Source organism: Melanerpes formicivorus, unplaced genomic scaffold (genome assembly GCF_026170545.1).
Source record: "Melanerpes formicivorus ecotype bairdi unplaced genomic scaffold, bMelFor1.0.p_v2 SCAF_2, whole genome shotgun sequence".
In the NCBI taxonomy this organism is placed as follows: Eukaryota; Metazoa; Chordata; class Aves; order Piciformes; family Picidae; genus Melanerpes; species Melanerpes formicivorus.
In genome coordinates, this window is record NW_027142354.1 from 36,250,864 (window position 1) to 36,274,472 (window position 23,609).

At 38.8% G+C, this 23,609-nt stretch overlaps 1 protein-coding gene across 4 annotated transcripts in view; it reads right to left on the minus strand.

Moving 5' to 3' along the window:
* STRN (striatin) overlaps window positions 1-23,609 on the minus strand; it is a 79,224-nt gene that overhangs the window by 27,315 nt on the left and 28,300 nt on the right. For 3 of the 4 annotated variants that reach the window (XM_068156193.1, XM_068156208.1, XM_068156220.1), the window contains exons 6-10: window positions 11,155-11,290; window positions 9,255-9,390; window positions 4,054-4,164; window positions 1,634-1,720; window positions 942-1,085 (exon numbers count right to left, since the gene is read on the minus strand). In XM_068156193.1, coding sequence (XP_068012294.1) covers window positions 942-1,085; window positions 1,634-1,720; window positions 4,054-4,164; window positions 9,255-9,390; window positions 11,155-11,290 — 614 coding nt within the window. The remainder of the gene's footprint in view (window positions 1-941; window positions 1,086-1,633; window positions 1,721-4,053; window positions 4,165-9,254; window positions 9,391-11,154; window positions 11,291-23,609) is intronic. The other variant, XM_068156199.1, reaches the window with a different exon arrangement.

The following is a 23,609-nucleotide window of genomic DNA, read 5'->3' on the forward strand; positions in this document are numbered from 1 at the left end:
TAGCAATTCAGGTGTTGAAACAAATAGATAATTCAGCAACTTTCAGACATAATACTAAGAAAGGTGACCACATACCTTATCACAAAGGTGCATGGCTTTCCATCAGTGAACTACTCGCTACGAGAATTTTCTTTACATTTTGGAACACATAGTGGAAATCAATCCAGTGTTCCTGTATGATTCACTACAATCACCATGTGTATTTAAAACTATATCTAGCCACTTGTGTTTACCTGCAGAGCCTCTACCTTTGCACTTAAAAAAATAACATATGCATATATATGTGTGTGTGTCTACACATATATATAGAAATACATTTAAAATTATGTTCATGGGGAGAAAAATAGATGTTTTTATGTCCTGAGAGTTTATGTTTGACACTTGACTGCCAGGCCTGAGGACAAAGGCAAGTGACTTTTCCCAGGCAACCAGCACCAGAACAAGAGGACACAGTCTCAAGCTGCAGCAGGGGAAGTTTAGGCTTCAGGTGAGGAGAAAGTTCTTCACAGAAAGAGTTGTTGGGCATTGGAATGTGCTGCCCAGGGAGGTGGTGGAGTCACTGTCCCTGGAGGTGTCTAAAAAGGGATTGGATGTGGCAATTGAAGCCATGGTTGAGTAATCATAAGGTACTGGGTGACAGGTTGGACTTGATTCTATGATTCGGTGACTTAAAATCCTCATATTACAAAGCCACCAAGAGCCAAATGATTTTTTTTTCCATCACATTCAAATGTATTCAGTGGAGACTTTACCTGGGTAGGTGCCATGACTTTACTAACAATGACTGGAGAAATGGGAATGTGACTCATTGTACTTAAGAGTTCATAATGCTGAAACAGTATTTGTAAAGTGCTTCAAAAGTCTTAGAACACAATCTCTAAGCAGAAGTAACTACATACATCTATGCTTTACAAAGGTGTATGCACATTTTTAATACTTGCCTTCATCCGTCCTGGTTATCTCATGTTCAATGAGTCTTGAGCTACTGGGCCTAGAAGAAGGTGCAACAGATGGCTGTAATGAAGGCAGATCATCAACATCTCTCAAGTTTGCAAGCATATCTTGCAGCTTTGACCTGTTGGGCCCTAACCAGAAGAAAAAAAAAAAATTCAATGGTTTATGCATAGTTCATCATGGCACTACTTACATCAGATATGCTACAGTACCACATGCAACAATGGATCCTACCTTGCATAAAAACATTATCACAGAAAAACTAATGAGCACCTATTTTTAGCAGTAACTAATCATCCAGCATGAAATGAATTTCTTGAAAAGAAAGTGATAGAAGCAACTGAGAGCCGTGAATGCACAATTTCCCCACATTTATAAACTCATACTGCTTCTTGCATAGCATACTGAAGAATACCTCCAACTGAGTCACAATGATCATTAGAATATTTGTTTTTCCAAAATAATAGCTGACACTTGTAAGTATTTTAAAACTTGTGCATCAGGTACTTACATATGTGCAGCATATTCTTATGACTATTTTAAGTTTATTTGTGCAGTAGTGTAGTATTGCGAACAACAGCATACAAACACTTATACTAAAATATAAATCCAACTGGATTCACTGTCCTACTTCCTGAAGCTACATATGGTGAAGACCCATGCCCTTCTTGACACTTACCTGTACTTTGCTCCATCATTTTCCCACATCCCTGTTTTGACTGTTTTATATAGGATTGAGGCTGAAACATATCTTCGGTAGTTTTTCCTGTTGTAAGTTTAATTAAGAATGGGAAAATGTCTTACCCATAGTCCATTACGTTTTCCCTAGACCAGTAAATAATACAGCTATTTTTAAGCAGCTTTAACACAGAAGTGTACTCTAATATATGTATTCTCTCATAAAACCATTCTATGATTCTCTTATTACTTCATAAGAGTGCTTACTACAGCCTTGCAAAATCTTAAGTTTACTAATGCAGTTGCAAACTCTACTTTGCACGCCCTAACCATAATGACTGAAAATAAACTAAATTGTATTTAACTTGTCTGCCACAAAAATATTACTTGATTCAGGAAAACAGTAGGTAGGATTTTGCAAGATTGTTTTACCATAATATCTGATTTATAAAAACAGTATTTTACTTTGTAGCAATTCAGTGTCTGTGCACCATTTATGACAAGATTGAAGTCATAGAAACAAACTTGGTACAATTTAATGTCAAGATATTTAGTCCTTTCTTTTTTCCTGGACTTCCCTCCTCAAATTCTTCTTCACTACAAGCAACATCATGAATAGCTGACAACGGCCTGCAACTCTTCCTAATTTTTCTGCATTGATGCCCTTCCAATGATGGTTTGTCCATGGAAAGATGCTTAATCTATGTAGTGCAGTAAAACATTTTGTCTCCCAAGATCAAACCAACCAACCAAATCCAAAAGATATTGTAAATGTACTAAGCAGTAGTCATCTTCAAGAAGGAGCACAGGGCGTCACAGTGCTGCCTTGCATCAGAAATGTTTCTCAAACATATAAAACATGTTCCAATAACATCTGAGCACATATTAACAACTAAGCTTAAGCTTTATTGTAAAAAAAATAAAAAAGCACTCAACAGCTGTTCAAGAATATAATTTCGAGAGTTTAAGTAATTTCTGCTGAGGTAACGCTACAATTATTTACTGTGAATACACAGCACGTCTGTGTATTTTAAAAACAAGTTACCAAAAAATCCAGTTTCACTCATCATATATTGGCATGCCCTTTCTGTCTTAACTACAAAGAAATTTAGAATCAGTTTTGTGAAATATGAACTTCCTTAGCTGGCCAGCTCAGCTTTTTGTCAGACTTTAAGTTACTAAAGTTAATTGCAATGATTCCAAAACTGACGAGAAATTTGAAGTATGGTAGTGATTTTTCCATTACTATTATTTTCAGAAACAAACAAACCCCACACACAGAGTTTGTGTAGATGATAGTGCAATTTCAGCAGCATAACCAACTGCTGAGCAGCAACTTATCAGAGTATCAATAAAAAAAAAGTAACAAAACAAATCAGCCTCAATGACACAAAGATCTGACAACTTCTGCATTGCTATGCATATCTCTTTGGAAGTGAGAATTTCCTTGATATTCATAAGCATCTTCCCACAAAGGGAGAAACATCCCTCAAATTTCTTCATGGGCTACATGCATTGTTATTAAATTACATAATTCAAACAGGAATTCTCAATGCAGCTTGATGTTTGAAATACAGCCATGAATGCTGCAAACACTTCCAGTTTAAAAATTGTTAAGCCTTACTTACGAGAAAGCATTGACTTTACAAAACAGATTTGTATTTCAAGAAATGTAAGAAAATATAATACAGGGCTAGAAACTGTATTTCAGATACTAATCACAGTTTTGTTTGGATAACAATACCCAACATTTTCCAAGCTAGTCCCACAGGTATGAAAGTCAACAAATCCTGTGATTCACAAATAAACTGATGGTCAGAGTTGCTTCCTATTTCGAGCCCTGCATCACAAATTATGATGACAGCATGACTTTCATGTTGTGAATGTTAAGTTTAAACAGGGGTAGAAATTAACCTCTTTTCTCCCTCTGTCATCTGATTGGATACTTGAAACAGTTTCTGGTTTCTTTTGTTGTCATGGGATTTTGGTTATTTTTTGTTCAGGTTTTTTGCTATTGCTTATTTATTTCTTTCTTTGCACACCAGACAAACTACTCCTGTGAAACTGGCATGTTTCCAGCTAAGAAAGGGTTCTGAAGTCTTCTATATTAAAGTGTGAACTATTTAACCAATGTCTTTTACAATTTAAGTTTCTGAATAATGAACGTATAATCCATGCTTAAAGCAAGAATTTTTAATTCCAACACCTGGTTGGAAATAGTTGTATCTAATCCAACTATTTATCAGGTAACCTGAGTGACTGTCATTAATTTCAACCCCTGAGAACTGGTGAACAGGAAAGCAGTCAGGAGCAGCAAAGTAAAAGAGTAAGTAATTTTAGGAAAACATTGAAAGAGAGATAGAATTAAAGGTGTGAAAGATGTGAGATTTATGATTTTAAGGTGCAATGTTTTCCACTTACTCTTCACCCCCTTTTTCCCCTTGCGCTCCTTTTTGTATTGTTCCTTGAGTTTGGTTATTACTCCCTGGTCGACATTCCAAGCTTCAGGCATGAGACACTGGTCTTCCTTTTCTAAACAAAGTGAAACAAATGAAACATCCTTTTTCAATAATGTCACCAAGGGACCTCCACTAAAGGAGGTAACAGCTACTATCAGTGGAATTGTCTTTTATGTTAAGCAGACAGAAATAGCATTAAGCTTGTGGAAGCTGTCAAACTGCTATTCACATTCCACCTCTATTTGCTCAGAATTTTCTTAATGAAAAGTTGAGGTAAATTTTAACATCCCTAATTTCTATAACCAAACACATAGCTGCTCATAAATTAAAACATTTACTTTAAAACAAATCAGGACATATTTTTCAGCTTTTTCTTTACTCCAGGAGAGAGAATTATTACACCTAGAAGCAGCAGCTATGTCCACTGGTCAACAACTCCAACATTGCATCACTGCATTTCAAATTCATATTTCATTGTCTTTGTGCTATGTTGTCTTTTACACACAGCAGCAGCAGCAGATTTAAATCATTTTTGAACATTGCATACAGGTCACCAAGTTTTGAACAGAACCTTAAAGCACTAAAGCCACAAAATTGCACTTAGGAGTCTCAGGGGGGAAAAAACATAACAAAACAAACCCACCTAAACACAAAGCATCTCAATATCCCTACTTTTTTTTTCTTTGGACAAAAGATACAGAAGCAGACATCTGTTATTACAGGAACTGACTTGTTAGAAGTTAACTATGCTGACAAAGACCTCCATCAACATCAAACAGAACAGGAGTCATACAGCATACTCTTGTGGCAAAGGCCATCAACTATATCTTGGGCTGTAGTACAACTAGAATGTAGGCAGTACGGTGAGGGAAGCAATTATTCCCCTCTGTTTGGTAGTTATGAGACTGTATCTTGAGCACTGCATCCAGTATAATATTTCTTTTACTGGAAATCCTCTAAGTGTAATGACATAGAGTAGCAAGTCCAGGAGTGCCACTAAGATGAGCAAGGCAGTTGGAGCAAATGAGCTACAGGGTGGGGCTGAGACTACTGTGAGTGCTCAGCCGTGGCAAGCCAGAGAGGCATCTTAGTGCTGCCTGCAACTAACTAATGAGCAGGTGTAGAGAAGACAGAGACATACTTTGCTCAGACTTTTATCACAGAAAGAGAATATACTTTTTACAATTAGGACAGAACACTGCCTATGACAATTTGAAAACTCTTTTGCTGGAAGACACTCAAAAATTAATCAGAAGGCAGCTAGAGTAACCTGCTGCAAATGGACTCAAGCAGGAGGTTAAACTAGATGATCTCTCACTCCTTTGAGTCCACCAGTCATGACCCTACCTTTACTCCTGAGTGACAGATTAATTCAAGACCCAAAGTCTTGAGTCATTAGTCGTTTTGCAGCAGCTATGAAAATACAGATACTAATAAGCTGAACAGAGACTCCAGAAAACATGGTCTGTGAACTGTCATGTCCTTTTAATACAGATGTCCAACTAAGAACCATTAATGATAAAGAATTGTGCAAAGAACTCAAAAAAGGCATGAGAAAATCATGCTTAAGGGAACTAAGGATGTATTCTTTCTGGGACCAGGTTATAAGTTTTAATCATGCTTTCCACTCTGGCTACACAAAACTTTTTACTCTCCTTCAAGAAAAACTTCAAATGATTTTATATTAGCTGCATAATTTACATTAGCTTGCAGGAAAATACTTAATACATTTATCTTATAGAGACTGTCCACAGGATGCTTCCTGCATGTCCCACAGTTTCTGTTCAGCATCTCAAATGGATCCTGAACCACTACTACTATGCAAATATTTTCCAGTTTAAAAATGATCTGGCCACTTCTGAGGACTTTTCAAGACAAATGGATTCAATAGATCACTGTAAAATATCAGTAATGCTTGTGATCCAAAATGAATCAAGAACTTCCTCTGTTTACTTCTATCCTTGCTACACAACATCATTCTTCTATGCTACATCCAACCTGAATCAAATTAAGGTAAGTGATCCATGATGGCAGTTGCTTGAGGAAGCTTATTCTTACATACAGTTCACAGACTGTGAAACAAGTAACTGAAAAATATGAAATGTCTATCACTCAAAAATCCTCTTAATATTTCTAGACATGAAACTACTACCTTCCATAACAATTTATTTTTCATGTTAGACTTTTGCTCATTTGTACACAGCTGTCATCAGTGAAAGTAAAAATAAAAGCAGGAGTGTGAATTTGAGAACAAAAATGCTCCTGTTGGCATACTAACCTTTTGGTGACACAAGCAATAGCTAGACTTAACCAACCATGAGTGAATAAAAATTTTAATACTACAAGAGAAGTATCAGAAAAAACTAAACAACATACTTTTTGCTTAAAAAAAAAAAAGAGAGTAACATTTCTAAATTGTTTGGTGAGCAGAACACTGACTGCTGTAATTAATTCTGTACATCAGAGAGAACACTACATTTAACAGTAATTTGGAGTTGAACTGGAAGTTGCACATGGCTTCAATGAATTACAGCATCTTGGGAACTGTTAGATCATGAGGCCACAGCTACCATAGCATGCCTATCAAACAAGTTCCATTACAAATCACAGAATCATAGAATGGTAGGGGTTGGAAGGGACCTCTGGAGATCATTTGTCCAATCCACCTGCTAACACAGGCACGCCTGTATTAGGTTGCACAGGAACATGTTCAGGCAGGTTTTGAAAGTCTCCAGAGAAGGAGACTCCATTATCTCCCTGAGCTGTCAGTTCCAGTGCTCTGACCCCTCAGGCAAAGTTTTACCTTAAGTTCCTGCGTCCTAGACTTGTACCCATTGCCCCCTGTCCTTTCACAAAGAGCCCAGCCCCATCCTCATTTAGATATTTTATATGCATTTAGAAGACTCTCTTCTCTTTTCCAGACTAAACAGTTCCATGCCTATAAGCCTCTCCTTGTAAGAATAGAATAGAATAAACCAGGTTGGAAGAGACCTTCAAGATCATCGCGTCCAACCTATCATCCAACACCACCTAATCAACTAACCCATGTAACCAAGCACCCTGTCAAGTCTCCTCCTGAACACCTCCAGTGACGGCGACTCCACCACCTCCCCAGGCAGTCCATTCCAATGGGCAATCACTCTCTCTGTGTAAAATTTCCTCCTGACCTCCAGCCTGAACTTCCCCTGGTGCAGCCTGAGACTGTGTCCTCTTGTTCTGGTGCTGGCTGCCTGGGAGAAGAGACCAACCTCTGCCTGTTTACAACCCCCCTCTGCTCCAGCCCCCTAATCATCTTTGTGACCCTCTGTTGGATTCTACCCAGTAGTTGCCTGTCCCTCTTGAACTAAGGATCCCAGACCTGGACACAATTCTCGCGGGGCAGCCTCACCAGGGCAGAACGGGAAGGAGTACCTCCCTTGACCTGCTGGCCACGCTCTTCTTAATGCACCCCAGAATACTTGGCCTCCTTGGCCATAAGGGCACATTGCTGACTTATTGTGGACTTGCTGTCCACCCATAGTACCAGGTCTTTCTCCCCAGAGCTGGTTTCCAGCAGGTCAGCCCCTAACCTGTTCTGCTGCAAGGGATTATTCCTCTTCCCAGGTGCAGGACTCCACACTTGTCCTTGTTGAACTTCATGAGGTTCACCTCTGCCCAACTCTCCAGCCTGTCTAGGTCTCACTGAATGGCAGTACAGCCTTCTGGTGTGTCAGCAATCCAACAGTTTTGTATCACCAGCAAACTTGCTGAGGCTACACTCTGCCCCTTCATCCAGGTTGCTTACGGATATGTTGAACAGTACTTATCCCAGTACTGACCCCTGGGGAACCCCAGTAGCCACAGGCCTCCAACTAGACCCTGCACCACTGTTCACAACCCTCTGTGCTCTGTCTTTTAGCCAATTCTCAATCCACCTCACTGTCCACTCACCTAACCCACACTTCCTAGGCTTACCAAGAAGGATGTTATGGGAAACAGTGTCAAAAACCTTGCTGAAGACAAGGTAGACAATATCCACTGCTCTCTCCTCCTCTACCCAGTTGGTCACACCATCATAGAAGGCTATCAGATTGGTTGATCATGAATCAGGTTGGACTCGATGATCCTTGAGGTCTCTTCCAACCTTAGCAATACTGTGATAATACTGTGATACTGTGATACTGTAATCCATGCAGACCATTCCTGGTAATCTTCTTTTCCTCCATATGCTTAGAGATGATGTCCAGAATGACCTGTTACATCACCATTCTAGGGACAGAGGTGAAGCTGACTGGCCTGTAGTTTTCTGGGTCCTCCTTCTTGCCCTTTTTGAAGGCTGGAGTGACACTGGCTTTCCTTCAATCCTCCTGTTCTCCATGACCTTTCAAAAATGATGGAGAATGGCTTAGCAATAACCTTAGCCAGCTCTATTATTTTCTATAACTCCTTCTGTGTCCACTTACACTTCAGACTTTCCAGAGTAGCTTAAGGAAGAAACAACTACCCATCAAGATATTTAACCACACCTCTTCCTTCTTCCTTTCCCTGGGGGTTTATGAAGAATAATTATGTTAAGGGAAAGTGGATGCTGGCATTCTGGGCTGCACAACTTGAACCTCAAAGGACAGAGGTGAAAGGTCTGTGAAATGTCTTCCTGTGACTAGGAGGTTTAAAGATACATTCTTCTGATAAACTACTTTAAAAAAAAAAACAAGAGCAACTGAACAGTTCATGTTGTCCAAATTGCTAACACCCAGCAAGAGTACAACTAATGCAGTCTTTATGACTCACATTGATACAGAGTGTAAAGTGGGGGAAAGTAAAGACAAAATAACTTTCATGTCTCAATTGTAAAATATGGCTTTATCAGAGCCCTTCATTAGCATGAGTCACTGAAAAAAATACGTTGCAATTCCACTCACAATACTCAAATTCTATTTTCCTTATTATTAAAGAAAAGGCAAAAACCAACCAGATGCATAAACATTGAAGAAACTTTGCATTAAAGCAATATACAGAATAAGGAGAATAGTATGTCAAGAGAATTTCAGTCTGCCAACTATTTACTGCAGGAATACTCAAAAGGCGTGGTGATCATAACAGAGATGTCAATCAAGCAAATCAGCATTTCATAATATATTCTTAGCATATTCCTTTTCTCCTGGTACAATTAGTTTTCCTTACCCCAGTCTGTTCCGTCTCCCGAACTTCGTGATTCCCCATCACCTTCATCTGAGGTAACCAAAAAGTCAAACTCTTTCAAAGCTTCTTCTGTATCTCTGTCCTCACTGCTATCAGATAGCACCCTTTTCCTTACAATCTGAAAAGCCAAGGAGAGAGAAAAGCCTGAATTGAGTTACATGCGCATGTTTATACTGAACAGTAGTCTTGTCTTCTATGCAATATCCTAACAGGAAAATGAAGCAGAAAAGTTCACATCAATGAGCAAATCTGGGATAAGCATATAAACTATTCAACTTTCTAGTCTGTAGATCTTTTTTCCAGTAAGCACCAATAATGAGCCACTTGATAATGAATCTATACTTGTATGGATCAGTGCTGGGTTTTTTAATCCTAGAAAGTACTTCAGCAAAACCAAACTCAATTCTGTTTCTCTGAAAAAAGTCTTTTTCACTCTCACCTTTGAAATCACTCTACATGTGGACCAATTCAAAACCAACCAAACAATTTTTAAAAACCCACGACTGACAAGAGCCAATTAGCTTAGATTTGGCAGAAATAATTCCATCCTGAATACCTCCTCAGATACTATTTAAACACAGCACTCCATGTTTAAACTGCATTTTACTTTCAAGTTTAAAAGGAAATTTTATTTTCTTTAAAACCCCACAAATTTTGGTTACAAAAATAAATATATTTTTTAATGAAAGACTTCATTGTCTGCTTTCTGGAAATTTACTTATCACTCAGTTATCAAAATGGTCTGGATGCTTTATAGCTATTTGACTAACAGGTGAGCAGACGCCACGACACATGAAAACACGTAGCATAATTTTTGCTTATACAGAAAAGGCAAAATCACATGTATGGCAATGTTTTGTCTTTGAGCTTGGCTAAGAGTCAGTCTGAAAAGACTTCACTACACAGGCCAACATCCCATGAGGAAGAATGACTGTTTCTTCTAAATACAATGAACCAATTTAAACATCTGGAGCAACTCCAAGCTTCGAGCTTTGTTCCTTTGGTAGGCTTATTGAACAAACTGTATTACAGATGATTTTACAGACATTAGTTCACAGCCCATGAATGACAGGAACAGGTTTGCAAAGATCCTCTTTAAAACAGACTGTTTAAGCGTTCATTCTTTAAACTGATCATACAAATAATCACATTCACCGTAACTCTTAACTTCAATTGTTAGGAAACATAACTCACTGAATAAATGCCGGTTTTCAAAAGATGAGGATAAAATTAAGTACTGATTACACATATCTATTCTATGTGACCATACAACAAAATCATATAGCAAAGTATAGACCATGAGGGAGTATCAGGCATCTGACTGAATAAACAAACATGTTTATTGAGCACATGTTTGAGTCTTTCCAGTTATACTTTTTCTTCTTTTCACAAGCTATTTAAAGAGAAATGTGGTACTTCAGTCTTGTACCCTACAAGGATAAATTTCTACAAATCACTTTAGATATCCATACATTTATATAAAGATTCAAGAAACAATGCATTATCTTTTTTTTACATCCTACATGACAAACTATCTTGAAACTAAGCTGAAAATTGTAAAAGAAAAAGTCATCTGCTACCTTAAAATTGTATAAAATATACAGCAAAACTACTATGCAGTATGGAATAGTAGAAAGACTATTTAAAAGATTTTAATCTCACTGCAAACTTAAAGCAATAAACATGGCAAAGTTTAACTTGTATGCAGAACTCAGAAATGCATATTTAATTCCTCTTATGCACACATGCTTGAGCAGACCATCATAAAGATGCATTATGATTTGCATGTGTACATACATAGTCATATACTTTGCATACAGGCATCTCATTAATCTCACTTTGTCTGTTCTTCGTAACTTTTTCAATTATTTTTTCCACTCACTGTTGCGCTATCAATGATTGTTTTCTCTCTTCCTTCCATATCTTCTTCATCTTCTTCATCACTAAAGTCTGCAGCTGCATTTTCAAGAAACTTGAAGGTCTCTAGCAGAGAGGCAGAGTCAGTCAATTCAGGTTTCCTAAACAACAACAACAACCACTATGGTGAGACAAAAGAAATCATAACAAAAATCACTTTTTCAATTACCAGTCTGTTGTGTGTTATGATGTCCAACAACATGAGACTAAAATAAACCTACAGCCAAAAATGGACTATTATAGACAAAAATGTTTACGGATTAAAAATGTAAGCATTACCCATAAACTCTTTGGTTAGAATTAACAACTATTCTTCATCCAACTGCAATTACCAGGACAGACACTTCAATTTTTTATTTGAAAGGCAACATTCATCTAATGTGTACCTAAAAGCAACATCAATACTGACAAACCATCACTTGAAAGCCTCAGTAACAAGCAGATAAGTTACAGCTATTAAGTTGGCCTCCCACCTGTATATCAGGGTACAGCAAAACTTTGCTGCTGCTATCTGATGTTTCTCACCTTGCTGAGAAACATTAAAGTCTAGATCTATAATTCATTAACTGTTGAGACATGATAAATTTGCCACTATAATATAATAGCAAATACAATCAATGAGTAAAGAATGTTTGTGTAGCTGCTCACATTAAATAAATAAGGAAATGGATGAGGACTGCACTGGTATAAATTCTAGCAGTGCCTCAGAACATGATGCATAAAGGTTTTCATATTAACGACTGAAGAGGAAGAATCCAAGAAGCAGGCAATAACCATTATTAAATCTATGGTGAAAGCACAATTAAAGTAACTCTAGCATTAACAACAGGTACTATGCTTTCTATGCAGAAGATGCACTTCTCCATCAATCTCTCAAAGACAAGGTGGTTAAAAAAAAAGTATTTCTTCAGTTTGAGCTGTAGTGATTGCTTTCAGAATAACTTTTACATTCTTTACATGACTTTACAGCGCTAGGGACAAACTCGATTATGTTCTTACCTTTAATCAGCAGTCTGTTTTTGACAGTTCATCACTAAATGCAAGTCATCTTGATTTTCACAACCACTGCAACAATAGAAGTCTCCCTCTCTTTCCAGAACTGCAGCTCTAGGTTGTCTTGTAAGGGTGGCCACCCTTACCACCACCTTGTGCCTTGCTAATGCACCACCCTTGCACCTGCTATGACCCATTTCAAAAGGTTCAATCAACTAGCAAGCCTGTATAGTAAGACCTGATTATCCATCCCCCACTTATTCCAGTGTTTCTTCATAAGACTTTTCAAAGTTTTAATATAGCACATCCAAGGGCAAAATTTGATGTGTAATAGGGTGTGATAAATAGCACACTTCCTTTTTTACAGTCTCTGCCCAAGCATTAGCAGGAGTGACTTCTTCATAGCCCAAATATGTCCACATCTCAGAAAGACAATTGGCTAGTCTACCCTTTTTTTAATTCACTCAAATATATGGCCCAAAAATACCAATGAAGGTTTTGTTTGCCATTAAAAATGCCACATACACAGCTCCATAATATACCATAATGTAGGGTGTGTTTTCATGCCCACTGGTTTTCCCAAGAATATTCCTTTCACTTTCCCATATCTAGGAACAAATCTCAAACAGGCTTCCATCTTGCCTTGCTTCCCACACTATTTAAATCCTCTTGTTTCTAAGACAAATCTGAAAGCACTCTGCAGTACTCTTTTTCCTTAAGTAATCACTATTTTGACAGACAATACCTCATGTGTCTGTAGGAATAACATACATTTTCATAGAAATCCTATGTTACTATTATTTTATTGTTTCCAACACACAAATATCTATCAAACAAAATTTCTAATGTGCTCCAATTAACTAACTTCTTGATTTTCAGCAGATTTGGTCAAATTTTAGTAGACTAGAACCTATAACTGTATCTCTGGTTTTGTTTGTTTCCCCCCACACACTTTTTGCCATGTAAAAATCTGCTATGTAAAAAACATCATGGCTGCTGATCTGTATGAGCAACTAACAGACATGCTACAGTATACACATATGGAACAAATACAGACTTTTAATCATCACAACTTGTTACCAAGTTCTGTGCTCATTTGATCTTAAATTGAGCTCTCCCACACTGGAGTTTTAAGTGACCACCAAAAGAGGAAGTCCTACATTTACTTAAGTAATTGGTGTGAATTCAACTATTGTATTAATTATGACACACTTAGCAGGCAGGATATATACCAATTAGAATTGTCTATGAAACTGTTTTGCTTGGGTAAGACCTTTAAGATCATCATCAGCTCCATCCATTAATGGTTTAGTCAACATTTACACTGGAGAGTGAAAGGTATTTCATACACTGAAAAACAAAGTAGTTTATCATGTGTTTCAAAACTCCTGCACAGTAAAAAAATTTACAAAGCATAGGCCTCTGCTGTGAAGGACAAGAAAAAGTCCTTCTATAAATACATTAATAGCAAGAGGAAGGGCAAGGACAACCTCCACTCCTTGGTTGACATGGAGGAAAACATTGTATCAAAGGATGAGGAAAAGGCAGAGGTACTTAACACCTTCTTTGCCTCAATTTTTACTAGCAGGACAGAACGTCTTCCAGACAGCTGGCCTGCAGAGCTGGCAGAAGGAGCCAGGGAGCTGCATAGTTTCCCTATGTTCATGGGACCAGATGGGATACATCCTAGGGTACTGAGAGAGCTGGCAGATGAGCTGGCCAAGCCACTCTCCATCATTTTTCATCAGTCCTGGCTCACTGGAGAGGTCCCAGAAGACTGGAAGCTGGCCAATGTTGTGCCCATCCACAAGAAGGGCCGGTTGGATGAGCCAGGGAATTATAGGCCTGTCAGCCTGACCTCAGTGCCATGCAAGATTATGGAACAGGTCATCCTGAGTGCAATAACACAGCACTTACAGGATGGCCAAGGGATCAGGCCCAGCCAGCATGGATTTAGAAAGGGCAGGTCCTGCCTGACCAACCTGATCGCCTTCTATGATCAGGTGACCCGCCTGGTGGATGTGGGGAGGCCTGTGGATGTAGTCTACCTGGTTTAGTTGTTTCGGTGGGTTGGACTGGTTGATGGGTTGGATGCGATGATCTTGAAGGTCTCTTCCAACCTGGTTTATTCTATGTATTCTATGTATCACAGAATTATTTGTGTTAAGGCTTGACTTCCAAAAAAACAATTAATAAGAACCAAAACCGAACAAAGAAGTAACAGACTATTTAAACTACTTAAAGGTTCTACAAGGAAAAGAAGCTTCAAGCTGACAGGTTGACTTGCTACATTATACTGCAATATACTTTAGCAGTCAAATCAAAAGTAGCTCAGTAATTTAGCTACTTTTCATCCTTTAGCAACACAGAAACATAATGCATTTTAGAAATAACTGTCAGCATGAACACTTAGAAATTCTGTAAAATATATTTAAGAAAATGTCTAGCCTTAGATAATCTATGTTCATACTTTGGCAATTTGAAGCTTGTTTGTTTTATTTTTTTCCATCTATTTACTTTGCTTCTCTTCATTGACAAAGTAACGTAAAAAAGCAGAAGTGGCAAAAATATATCCAGAGATGACAGCAGTATAATAAATTGCTTTAAATTCCATTTTAGTAAAAGAATCATAACTCAACATTTCCAGGGATTCTGCAGTCTCAAATATTCTAGAAAATAATAATGGAAGAAAGCTATAGAATGGAGCTCCAAAGGTAGGGACTGATACATGAGTATGAGTGAGATAAGACTATGGCAAGGCACAAGACCTGCTGCAAATAAAGTGAGACCAAAAAAAAAAAAAAAGCCCCAAAAAGGACAATTATCCTTTAGTGGACTGTCCTGGATCAAATTTTCATAGTGCAAGAACTCAGGTGTTGCTTTTTCCTTCATAGGAAAAAGCTTAAAGAAACACTCACAAGGAGGAATAAGCCAGAAGCCCCTCAATAGGCAAGAACAGCTACAGAATCTGCCAAGGTAGGAGCAGAGGGCAATTGGATTTTGTCAGGACTTCCTTGACCCTGTGCCCCTCAGCCACTTGTTCGGAATCTCTTTCCCACTGCTCCTTCCTCAACTGTACTCTACAACAGCACCCTTGCATGGTTTTCTCCCCAGTACTTTATCTTGCCTTCTTTCCTTAAGGGTTTCATCCCTGTTGACTTAACAATTCCTAAACAAACTTAAAAAAAACACCAAACAAATCAGATCATTTAACAAATACAACATCTTCTATCAGTTACTGTTAACTTGCATATTACATCCTCCTCTCCATTAGCCTTATTCAATCAGACAGGAAAGACTTTGGGGCAAAGAGTCTACCTGCTAGTCGTGTCTGTAAGTGATAAAGCACAATGAGACTGTTTGTCACAAACATAACAAATACAGCAAGTAGTGCCAGAAAGTAAAGTATAGCTACACTAATGCTGCTGATCTTTCCACATCACTACTAATGGATGGGTAGCACACAGATTTTGTGAATGTTACGCTTGACACAGGAAATATCTAATCTCCAAAGACAAGCCATTTTTTTCTATTTAAAACACCGAATTATTGTTACAAATGGGGTAGTAACTGAAGTGACATGGCTCAAGACAAGTACTTTGTGTAAAAATGGCCCTCAAGTAAAAATACTAACAGCTTTTCAGAATGTGTAACATTTACTATTCAGGATCTTAAAAAATTTGTTTCTTACTGAGGTCAAAGTAGAAACCATGATCTATAGGAAAGGTAACATTATCGTGTGGAAACTAAAACAGCAGCACACTGATGATACCTTTCCTTCTCCCCTGCAACATTTCATGTTTAACTTAGACTAAAGCCATGCTACAGACACATACTTTCTTTGTAACTGACATATTGAACATTTCCATCATCTCCTTCATTTATAGGAGGTGGTCACATTCAGGGAGACTCCCATAAACTTCTCCCATGAACTGCCCAACCACAAGGCCATTAACTGCCTTGGCCCTACTCACTCCCCCAAAGGAAAAAGCAGAGGGGGTTTTTTGTCATATCCAATACATACACAAGTTATCTTAAACAAAACCAGAATTTATTGATAAATTCAGAGCAGGACGAAATACCACAGTAAAGTTAAACACAAGTTCATTTTAGGCTGAGAAATGTTTCTGGGGACCTGTAGAGGAAAAAACTGTGGTAACCCAGCATTTAGAGAGCTATTTCAGCATACTGTTTCTTGAACTCAGTTTCATCCCACTGTCAAAACATGCTACTGTAAGGACATAAATTTTACTCATTTCCCATAAATTTTGGTTATTTCATGTTTTCCAATGTGGCTAATTGAGTTCTTTCAAACTGGATGCAGTAAATAAATGCATGCACATTCAAATACATTCCTTTCTGTGACAACTGTCTTTAAGGACAGTTTGTTAGATCTTCAGTACTGCACAAAATCTTTCATAATGCAGCAAAGAAACATATCAAACTTGCAATTTTTATAACTATGGACAACTTCAAAATCAGAATTTATGCACAGGGAACATGGGACAGACTAGACACTGTCACAAACCTTTGAAATCGCCTGTGAATTCACACCACACAATGCAAGAACCAGTGCAATACATACTACAACTGGTAAGCAACACTTACAAAATGGTTTGGATGCAAATTAGAATCATGAAGGAATGTCATTTTTAAAGGAAAGGCTGTTTCTGTTGCCAAATCTAGTCAGATAATGAAAATGTATCAAATCAGCTTTTTAAAGAACAGAAGTAAGAAAAGAAAAATCAGTGTTTGAAGAACTAATGTTTATAAGCTATTTATCCATTGGCCTCCCCTCCGCTTCTCTTTCTCTCACTACAAAACTTCTCTGTCTCTTCCTCCCCTTTCCTTCTATACCATGAGTCTTACACCAAATTTTCAAGAAGCATCTTTCAAACCCTTAAGTCATGGATTTATGCCAATGAAATTAAGAGTGGTCCATTGATACTACTTTCTTCACCCAAACACACTTTTTTTTTTGCTTTAATGCAAATCTGGTATCAAAAGAACATTCAAAATGCCTCTTAGGTCACTAAAATGGAGGTAGGGACCAACAAGATAAAGATGGAAAAGAACACCAGTAGAGGGAAAAAGGCAAACAGATTTGTGATTATTTTTCTTTCTTTTTTGGTAATTCAGTATTTTATTCTTGCGTATTACTTTAGAAATTAGTTTTTTTCTATGGCAGATACTACCTCAGGTTGCTATATTCAGAGAATATTTTCCCAAATAAACCATTTTATAAGTTAGTCAGCACACAACATTCATCAGCCAATATGCAGCATTTGCATTACATGGGTCAGTGTTAATCGAATTTAGAGATGCAAAAGAGTTATTCAATGCCTTCTGGTGCAGAAAGATATTCATTCACTGGAGTGTCAGTTGGAATGATTTGCTGTACATCAGAAAGATAAGGTGCTCAACATGTTATTTTAGTATTTGAAAATAACTTGGGTTTGCTCTCAAATGTTGAGGTTCAAAGCCCTTTTTGTAAAGAATGGGTAGTAGAAGCTATATGTGGTTCAATAGAAAAAAAAAAAGGCAGTAAATCAGCTTCAGAGGGAGACTGATACATCATTCAGAATAATTCTTCTTTCAAAAGCCTCTATTGCTTATTTAAACATAGTTCTAATAATCAAATCTTCAGGAAGAACTTGGGTAATTTATCCAGATTGTTTGTGTATATACACATGCCCGTATGTACAAGTGTATATACATACATATGCTTGGTATACCCTTGCTCCTTTCCAGTTCTATTCCCTTATTACATTTGATACAACTTGTATCAAATAGTAGTCAAATACACACCTTCAAACAAGCAAATTGACTGTCAGTCAGCTAATAGCTGACTTTACTAGCTAATAGCTAATAAAGCGATTGAAAAATGAGGTAATAAGTGAAGGAAGATACTCAGATGCTCTCTCTCATGTTTTCAAGGCTACAGGTGACAGTAGCAGGCAGCTTTTGTTTGTGTTTCAATTTGTTGTTGGAGAAGTATCTGTTTCACTGTAGGTGTTAAAAATTTCAATCATTATTATAAAGTTATTAATTTTAGTATCTGTTTTTGAGTCCAACCATGCCAAGTGGTACTTATCTTTTGTAATGCAAGTGAACTGATTGAAGAAAATGAAAAGAGATTCTCTTTTAAATTCCATTAAATAAGTGGAAACAGGACTATATCTATGTCAGGTTATCATAACAACATTTCAGTTATGGAATCAAAATCTTGCAGAGTGAATTCAAAATCCACATGATGTCTTGAGTGCTAAAGTTTTCAAGACGATCTGTACATTAGCAAATAAATAGGCAATGTAAGAATACAAGTTTGGCCACAGATGTAGCAGCTAGTAACATATAAAGACTAACACTACTTCACCTAATACTGAGAAACTGATTTGGCTTCAAGAGACTTTCAGACTACAATAGTTTATTCATCACTGTACCAAAAGAAGAAAATAAAACAGAGGGGGAGGAAGTTCTCTGATATAACTGATACACTAAATTAAGCTGAGGGGTGTGAGGGACCAAGTGGCAATTCTCTGAAATAATTGCACTCTAGCAGAATTAAAGATATAGCAGGTATAAAAGACAAGTTCTGGTATAACAGATAACTAACTCATTAAATATTCTAAAAGATGTAGTGAGCTGAGCAGAGGAAGAATATCCTCTCTGCCCACCACAAAGTATACAGTACACATCCCCGTGGTCAGATGAAAAATGCCTGGGCGCAACCTTTCAACAATCAAATGTGGGGTTTGTTGTTGTTGCTGTTGTTTGGGTTTTTTTAAAGTCAGAGGTAGATGAGAACTATTGCTGAAGGAGGTTGAGCAGCAACAACAAGCACTATACACAGATCAACAGGCTTACACAAAACCCACGCTAAAATAAGACTATGTTGAGCATGTCCGCTCTTCCATTCTTCTACTGGAATTTCTCTCAGTATCAATTTGTTTTGTTCTTCAACACTTTCATTTCATTGGGAAGTACTGGTTGATTACCAATAATTACTCCTCCTCCCCTCTCAACAATACAACCATATAGCAGCATAAAAGTATCAAATATTTTTACTTTGATCACAAGTGGTCAGTTGAAGAGAACACAGTTTAGTCAATTAGCTCTTTCTGTAATTCATGTTGCTACATGGAGCAATCTTTGAGGAAATGTAAAGTTAACATGCCTTCCATTTTTGTGTTCTTGAAACACATCATTTCTATTCATTTTCATTCTATTTTTCACCATGCTGTTTTCTCTTCTATTGTACACAACCTTCATCACATTCACCCACATTTTTTTCAAACTCTTGTTGATTTGTCTTCACTGTTTCTTACTCACAAGCTTTCCCTTTACTCAATCCTTGTACTCCACTTCACATACCCTCCCTTCCATGTAAGCATTAGACTTGAAATCCACAATCTCATCTGGGTCCACAATATTATGCAGTTCTTCCAAGATCAAACAAATCCAACATTCTATGAGCTGCATTTTCTCACTTTAACTGAGGTATTCCTTGTTAGACTAGATTAACTTCTATGCATTACATTTGTGCCCAGTACTCTGCTCTTCAAATGTAACCAAAGTACCACTAGCCTCAGACTTGCTAGTAAATGTTAGACATACATCAAATGTTTTGAACCACAAAACTCGCTAAAATGCAGTTCACAGGCTTCTGTAGTGATAACAAAGCTTTCATGTACACTTTCTCTGTATCCTTACAACAACATAGCATGTTCCTTCTGCATTCAGTTTACAACTGTCCCAGTGTTTGGTCATCCTGGTTACCAGCACACACGCGTCCTTATCCTTCCTGAATGGCACTAAGGTTTACATGGATTCTTGTTCTTACAATCTCCTACTATAATTTTCCTCCTCTAGCACTACCAAACTGTAGGCACTCGTTCATTACACTCCTTCCAACCACACCAGCTTGTTGTGGCCCCAACGTTCTTGACATTTGACATGCATGCTAGGTATACCATCAAGTTTGTGAAAGAGCTGCCAACTTTTTTGTTCTCCCAGTGAGACAACTGACTGGTGAGATAGTGTCAGAGTGCCTCTCTCTTGACTGTTGGATAGAATTTAGCCCAGTCATCTAAGTTTGTCCCAGTTCTGTCAACTGGGTAGAAGAGCGTTGAACTAAGCTTTCAAACTCTAAGAATTCCAAATGTGATCAGGAAGAAGGATCCACATGCCTTAAGTCTTCACTCATTATTCAATGCTAAAACAGCATAAACCAGCTTCTTTTTGAATAGTATTAACATTTAGTAAGTAATGCTCACAACAGATGAGTCAGGTAAGTATAAGCTAATCAAAAACATCTAAGCAGCCCTTAAGAACTAAAGGGTCCAGGACGGTTGGGCTTACTTCAAACAGGAACTTGAAGGCACAGGAACAGGCTGTCCCAATGCCCCGAAAGATGAGCTGCTGGGGAAGGCAACTAGCCTGGATGGGCAAGCAGCTCTTGAAGGAATTAAGGGAAAAAAAGAGGGCATATTGCCTTTGGAAAGGGGGGGAGGCTACTCATGATATGTTTAAGGATGTTGTTAGATCATGTAGGAGAAAAATTAGATAGGCAAAAGTCCAGTTAGAACTTAAGCTGGTCACTTCTGTGAAAGACAAAAAAAAGCATTTCTATAAATATACTAACACTAAAGAGGGACAACAAGAACCTCCACTCTTTATTGGACTTGTAGGGGAATATTGTAACTAAAGATGAGGAAAAGGTTAAGGTACAAAATACCTTCTTTGCTTCCATTTTTAACAGTAAGACAGAAGGGCTTCAGGATAACTGGCCTCCTGAACTGGTAGGTGGGGTCAGGGGGCAGTATAATCCCCCTGAAATCCAGGAGGAAGCAGTTAGAGACTTCCTGAGCCACTTAGACACTCACAAGGCCATGGGACAAGGTGGGATCCATCCTAGGGTACTGAGAGAGCTGGCAGATGAGCTGGCCAAACTGCTCTCCATCGTTTACCACCAGTCCTGGCTCACTGGAATGGTCCTGGATGACTGGAAGCTGGCCAATGTGATGCCCATCCACAAGAAGAGCTGGATGGATAAACCTGGAAACTACAGGCCTGTCAGCCTGACCTCAGTGCCAGGAAAGATTATGGAGCAGATCATCCTGGGGGCAATCACAGTGCACCTGCAGGCTGGCCAAGGGATCAGGCCCAGCCAGCATGGATTTAGAAAGGGCAGGTCCTGACAGACCAACCTGATCTCCTTTTATGATCAGGTACCTGCCTGGTGGATGTGGGACAGGCTGTGGATGTAGTCTACCTGGACCTCAGCAAGGCCTTTGACACCGTCCCCGACCGCAAACTCCTGGCCAAGCTGTCAGCTTGTGGCTTGGACAGCAGCACTCTGCACTGGGTTAGGAACTGGCTGGAGGGCCAAGCCCAGAGTGTGGTAGTGAATGGTGCCACATCCAGCTGGCAGCCACTAGTGGTGTCCCCCAGGGATCAGTGCAGGGCCCCATCCTATTCAATATGTTTACTGATGATCTGGATGAAGGGATTGAGTCCACCACTAAGGAGTTTGCAGATCACACCAAGTTGGGGGGCAGGTGTTGATCTGTTGGAAGGTAGGAGGGCTCTCCAGAGAGACCTTGACAGGCTGGACAGATGGGCAGAGTCCAATAGGATTACATTTAGCAAGTCCAAGCACCAGGTTATGCACTTTAGCCACAACAACCCCATGCAGTGCTACAGGCTGTGCACAAAGTGGCTGGAGAGCAGCCAGGCATAAAGGGACCTGAGGGTACTGATTGACAGCCGGCTGAATATGAGCCAGCATTGTCCCCAGGTGGCCAAGAAGGCCAATGGCATCCTGGGCTGTATCAGAAATAGTGTGGCCAGCAGGAGCAGGGAAGTCATTCTGCCCCTGTACTTAGCACTGGTTAGGCCATACCTTCAGTACTGTGTCCAGTTCTGGGCACCTCAATTTAAGAAGGACACTGAGACTCTTGAACAAGTCCAGAGAAGGGCAACAAGGCTGGTGAGAAGTCTCAAGCACAAGCCCTATGAGGAGAAGGGTTGTTTAGCCTGGAGAAGCGGAGGCTTAGGGGAGACCTTATTGCTCTCTACAACTCCCTGAAAGGATGTCGTAGCCAGATAGGGGTTGGTCTCTTCTCCCAGGCAATCAGCACCAGAACAAGAGGACAGAGTTTCAAGCTGCACCAGGGGAAGCTTAGGCTCGAGGTGAGGAGAAAGTTCTTCACAGAAAGAGTAATTTGCCATTGGAATGTGCTGCCCAGGGAGGTGGTGGAGTCGTCATCCCTGGAGGTGTTCAAAAAAGGATTGGATGTGGCACTTGGAGCCATGGTTTAGTTGTCATAAGGTGTTAGGTATTAGGTAATAGGTTGGACTTGATCTCTCAGGTCTTTTCCAATCTGGTTAATTCTGTAATTTCTTATTTCCCATGTGCCTCAGAACTGCAGTTTGAAATCCAAGGCAAGCAATGAGGCAGTTGAGAGGGGGTGTCCAGTGCCACAGGAACAGTGAAGTGTCTAACTTTACAGTATCTAGTAGCACAAGCTGAAAAAGCTACTGAACAACTGGAAGTGCAAGCCAGAAAGAAATCCACTGAATGCTTCCTGCATGGAAAACTGAAAGAAATAGTCTGAAAACATACTTGAAAGACCTAGAAGAATCAAAGCATTAAAGGCTAGTCCTGTACTCAGACTGACCACAGAATTTCAGTAAAATCCCAACTTTTTCCTCTTTGTGAGGAAGGTCTCAGCAGACATCCATACTCTCAATACTACCTGTTAAGACTGATGTAACAATGTAAAACTAAATCCCTGGAAAATTATCCCACCGTAAAAACCTCAGAATCACTTCTCATACATCACGTACCAAAATGCTCCACACAGTCTGCCATCTTCTGCATCACAAGTGACATGAAAAGAGTTTCTCAAAGTGTGCAGCCTGATCAGCCTTGCAGCTGTCAACTTGCTGAGCCACAATCAAAGGGCTCTCATTCTTCATCAGTGAGTGTCTTCAGCCACAGGGTATATCCCAAAGTGTTAAACCTAATATCAGATCTACCCAGAAATGTAAATGTCTCCAAAAAATGCTATATCAAATCCACTGTCCAACCATTTCAGCCATCAGGTAACTACCTTATATTTATAATATAAATACACATAACACTATCTACAGTTAAATTAATTTTGAAGTGTAAGAAGAGGAGTTTTATTCACCCACTTCCCCTAAGAAGTGACCCAGTTCACTAGAAATCAGATTAAAATTGTTATTGTAATCTATCAAGCATTCCTTGTTCATCAAAAACACAAAGCTGCTGCACATGAAGGACATGGCTTGTCAACTACATAACAGCACAATATATTTTCGTAGCTTGTGGGTTTTCTCATACATTCAAATTTTCCACCTCACAGCATTAAGTTTAATTGCATAACAAGGAACTTCAGC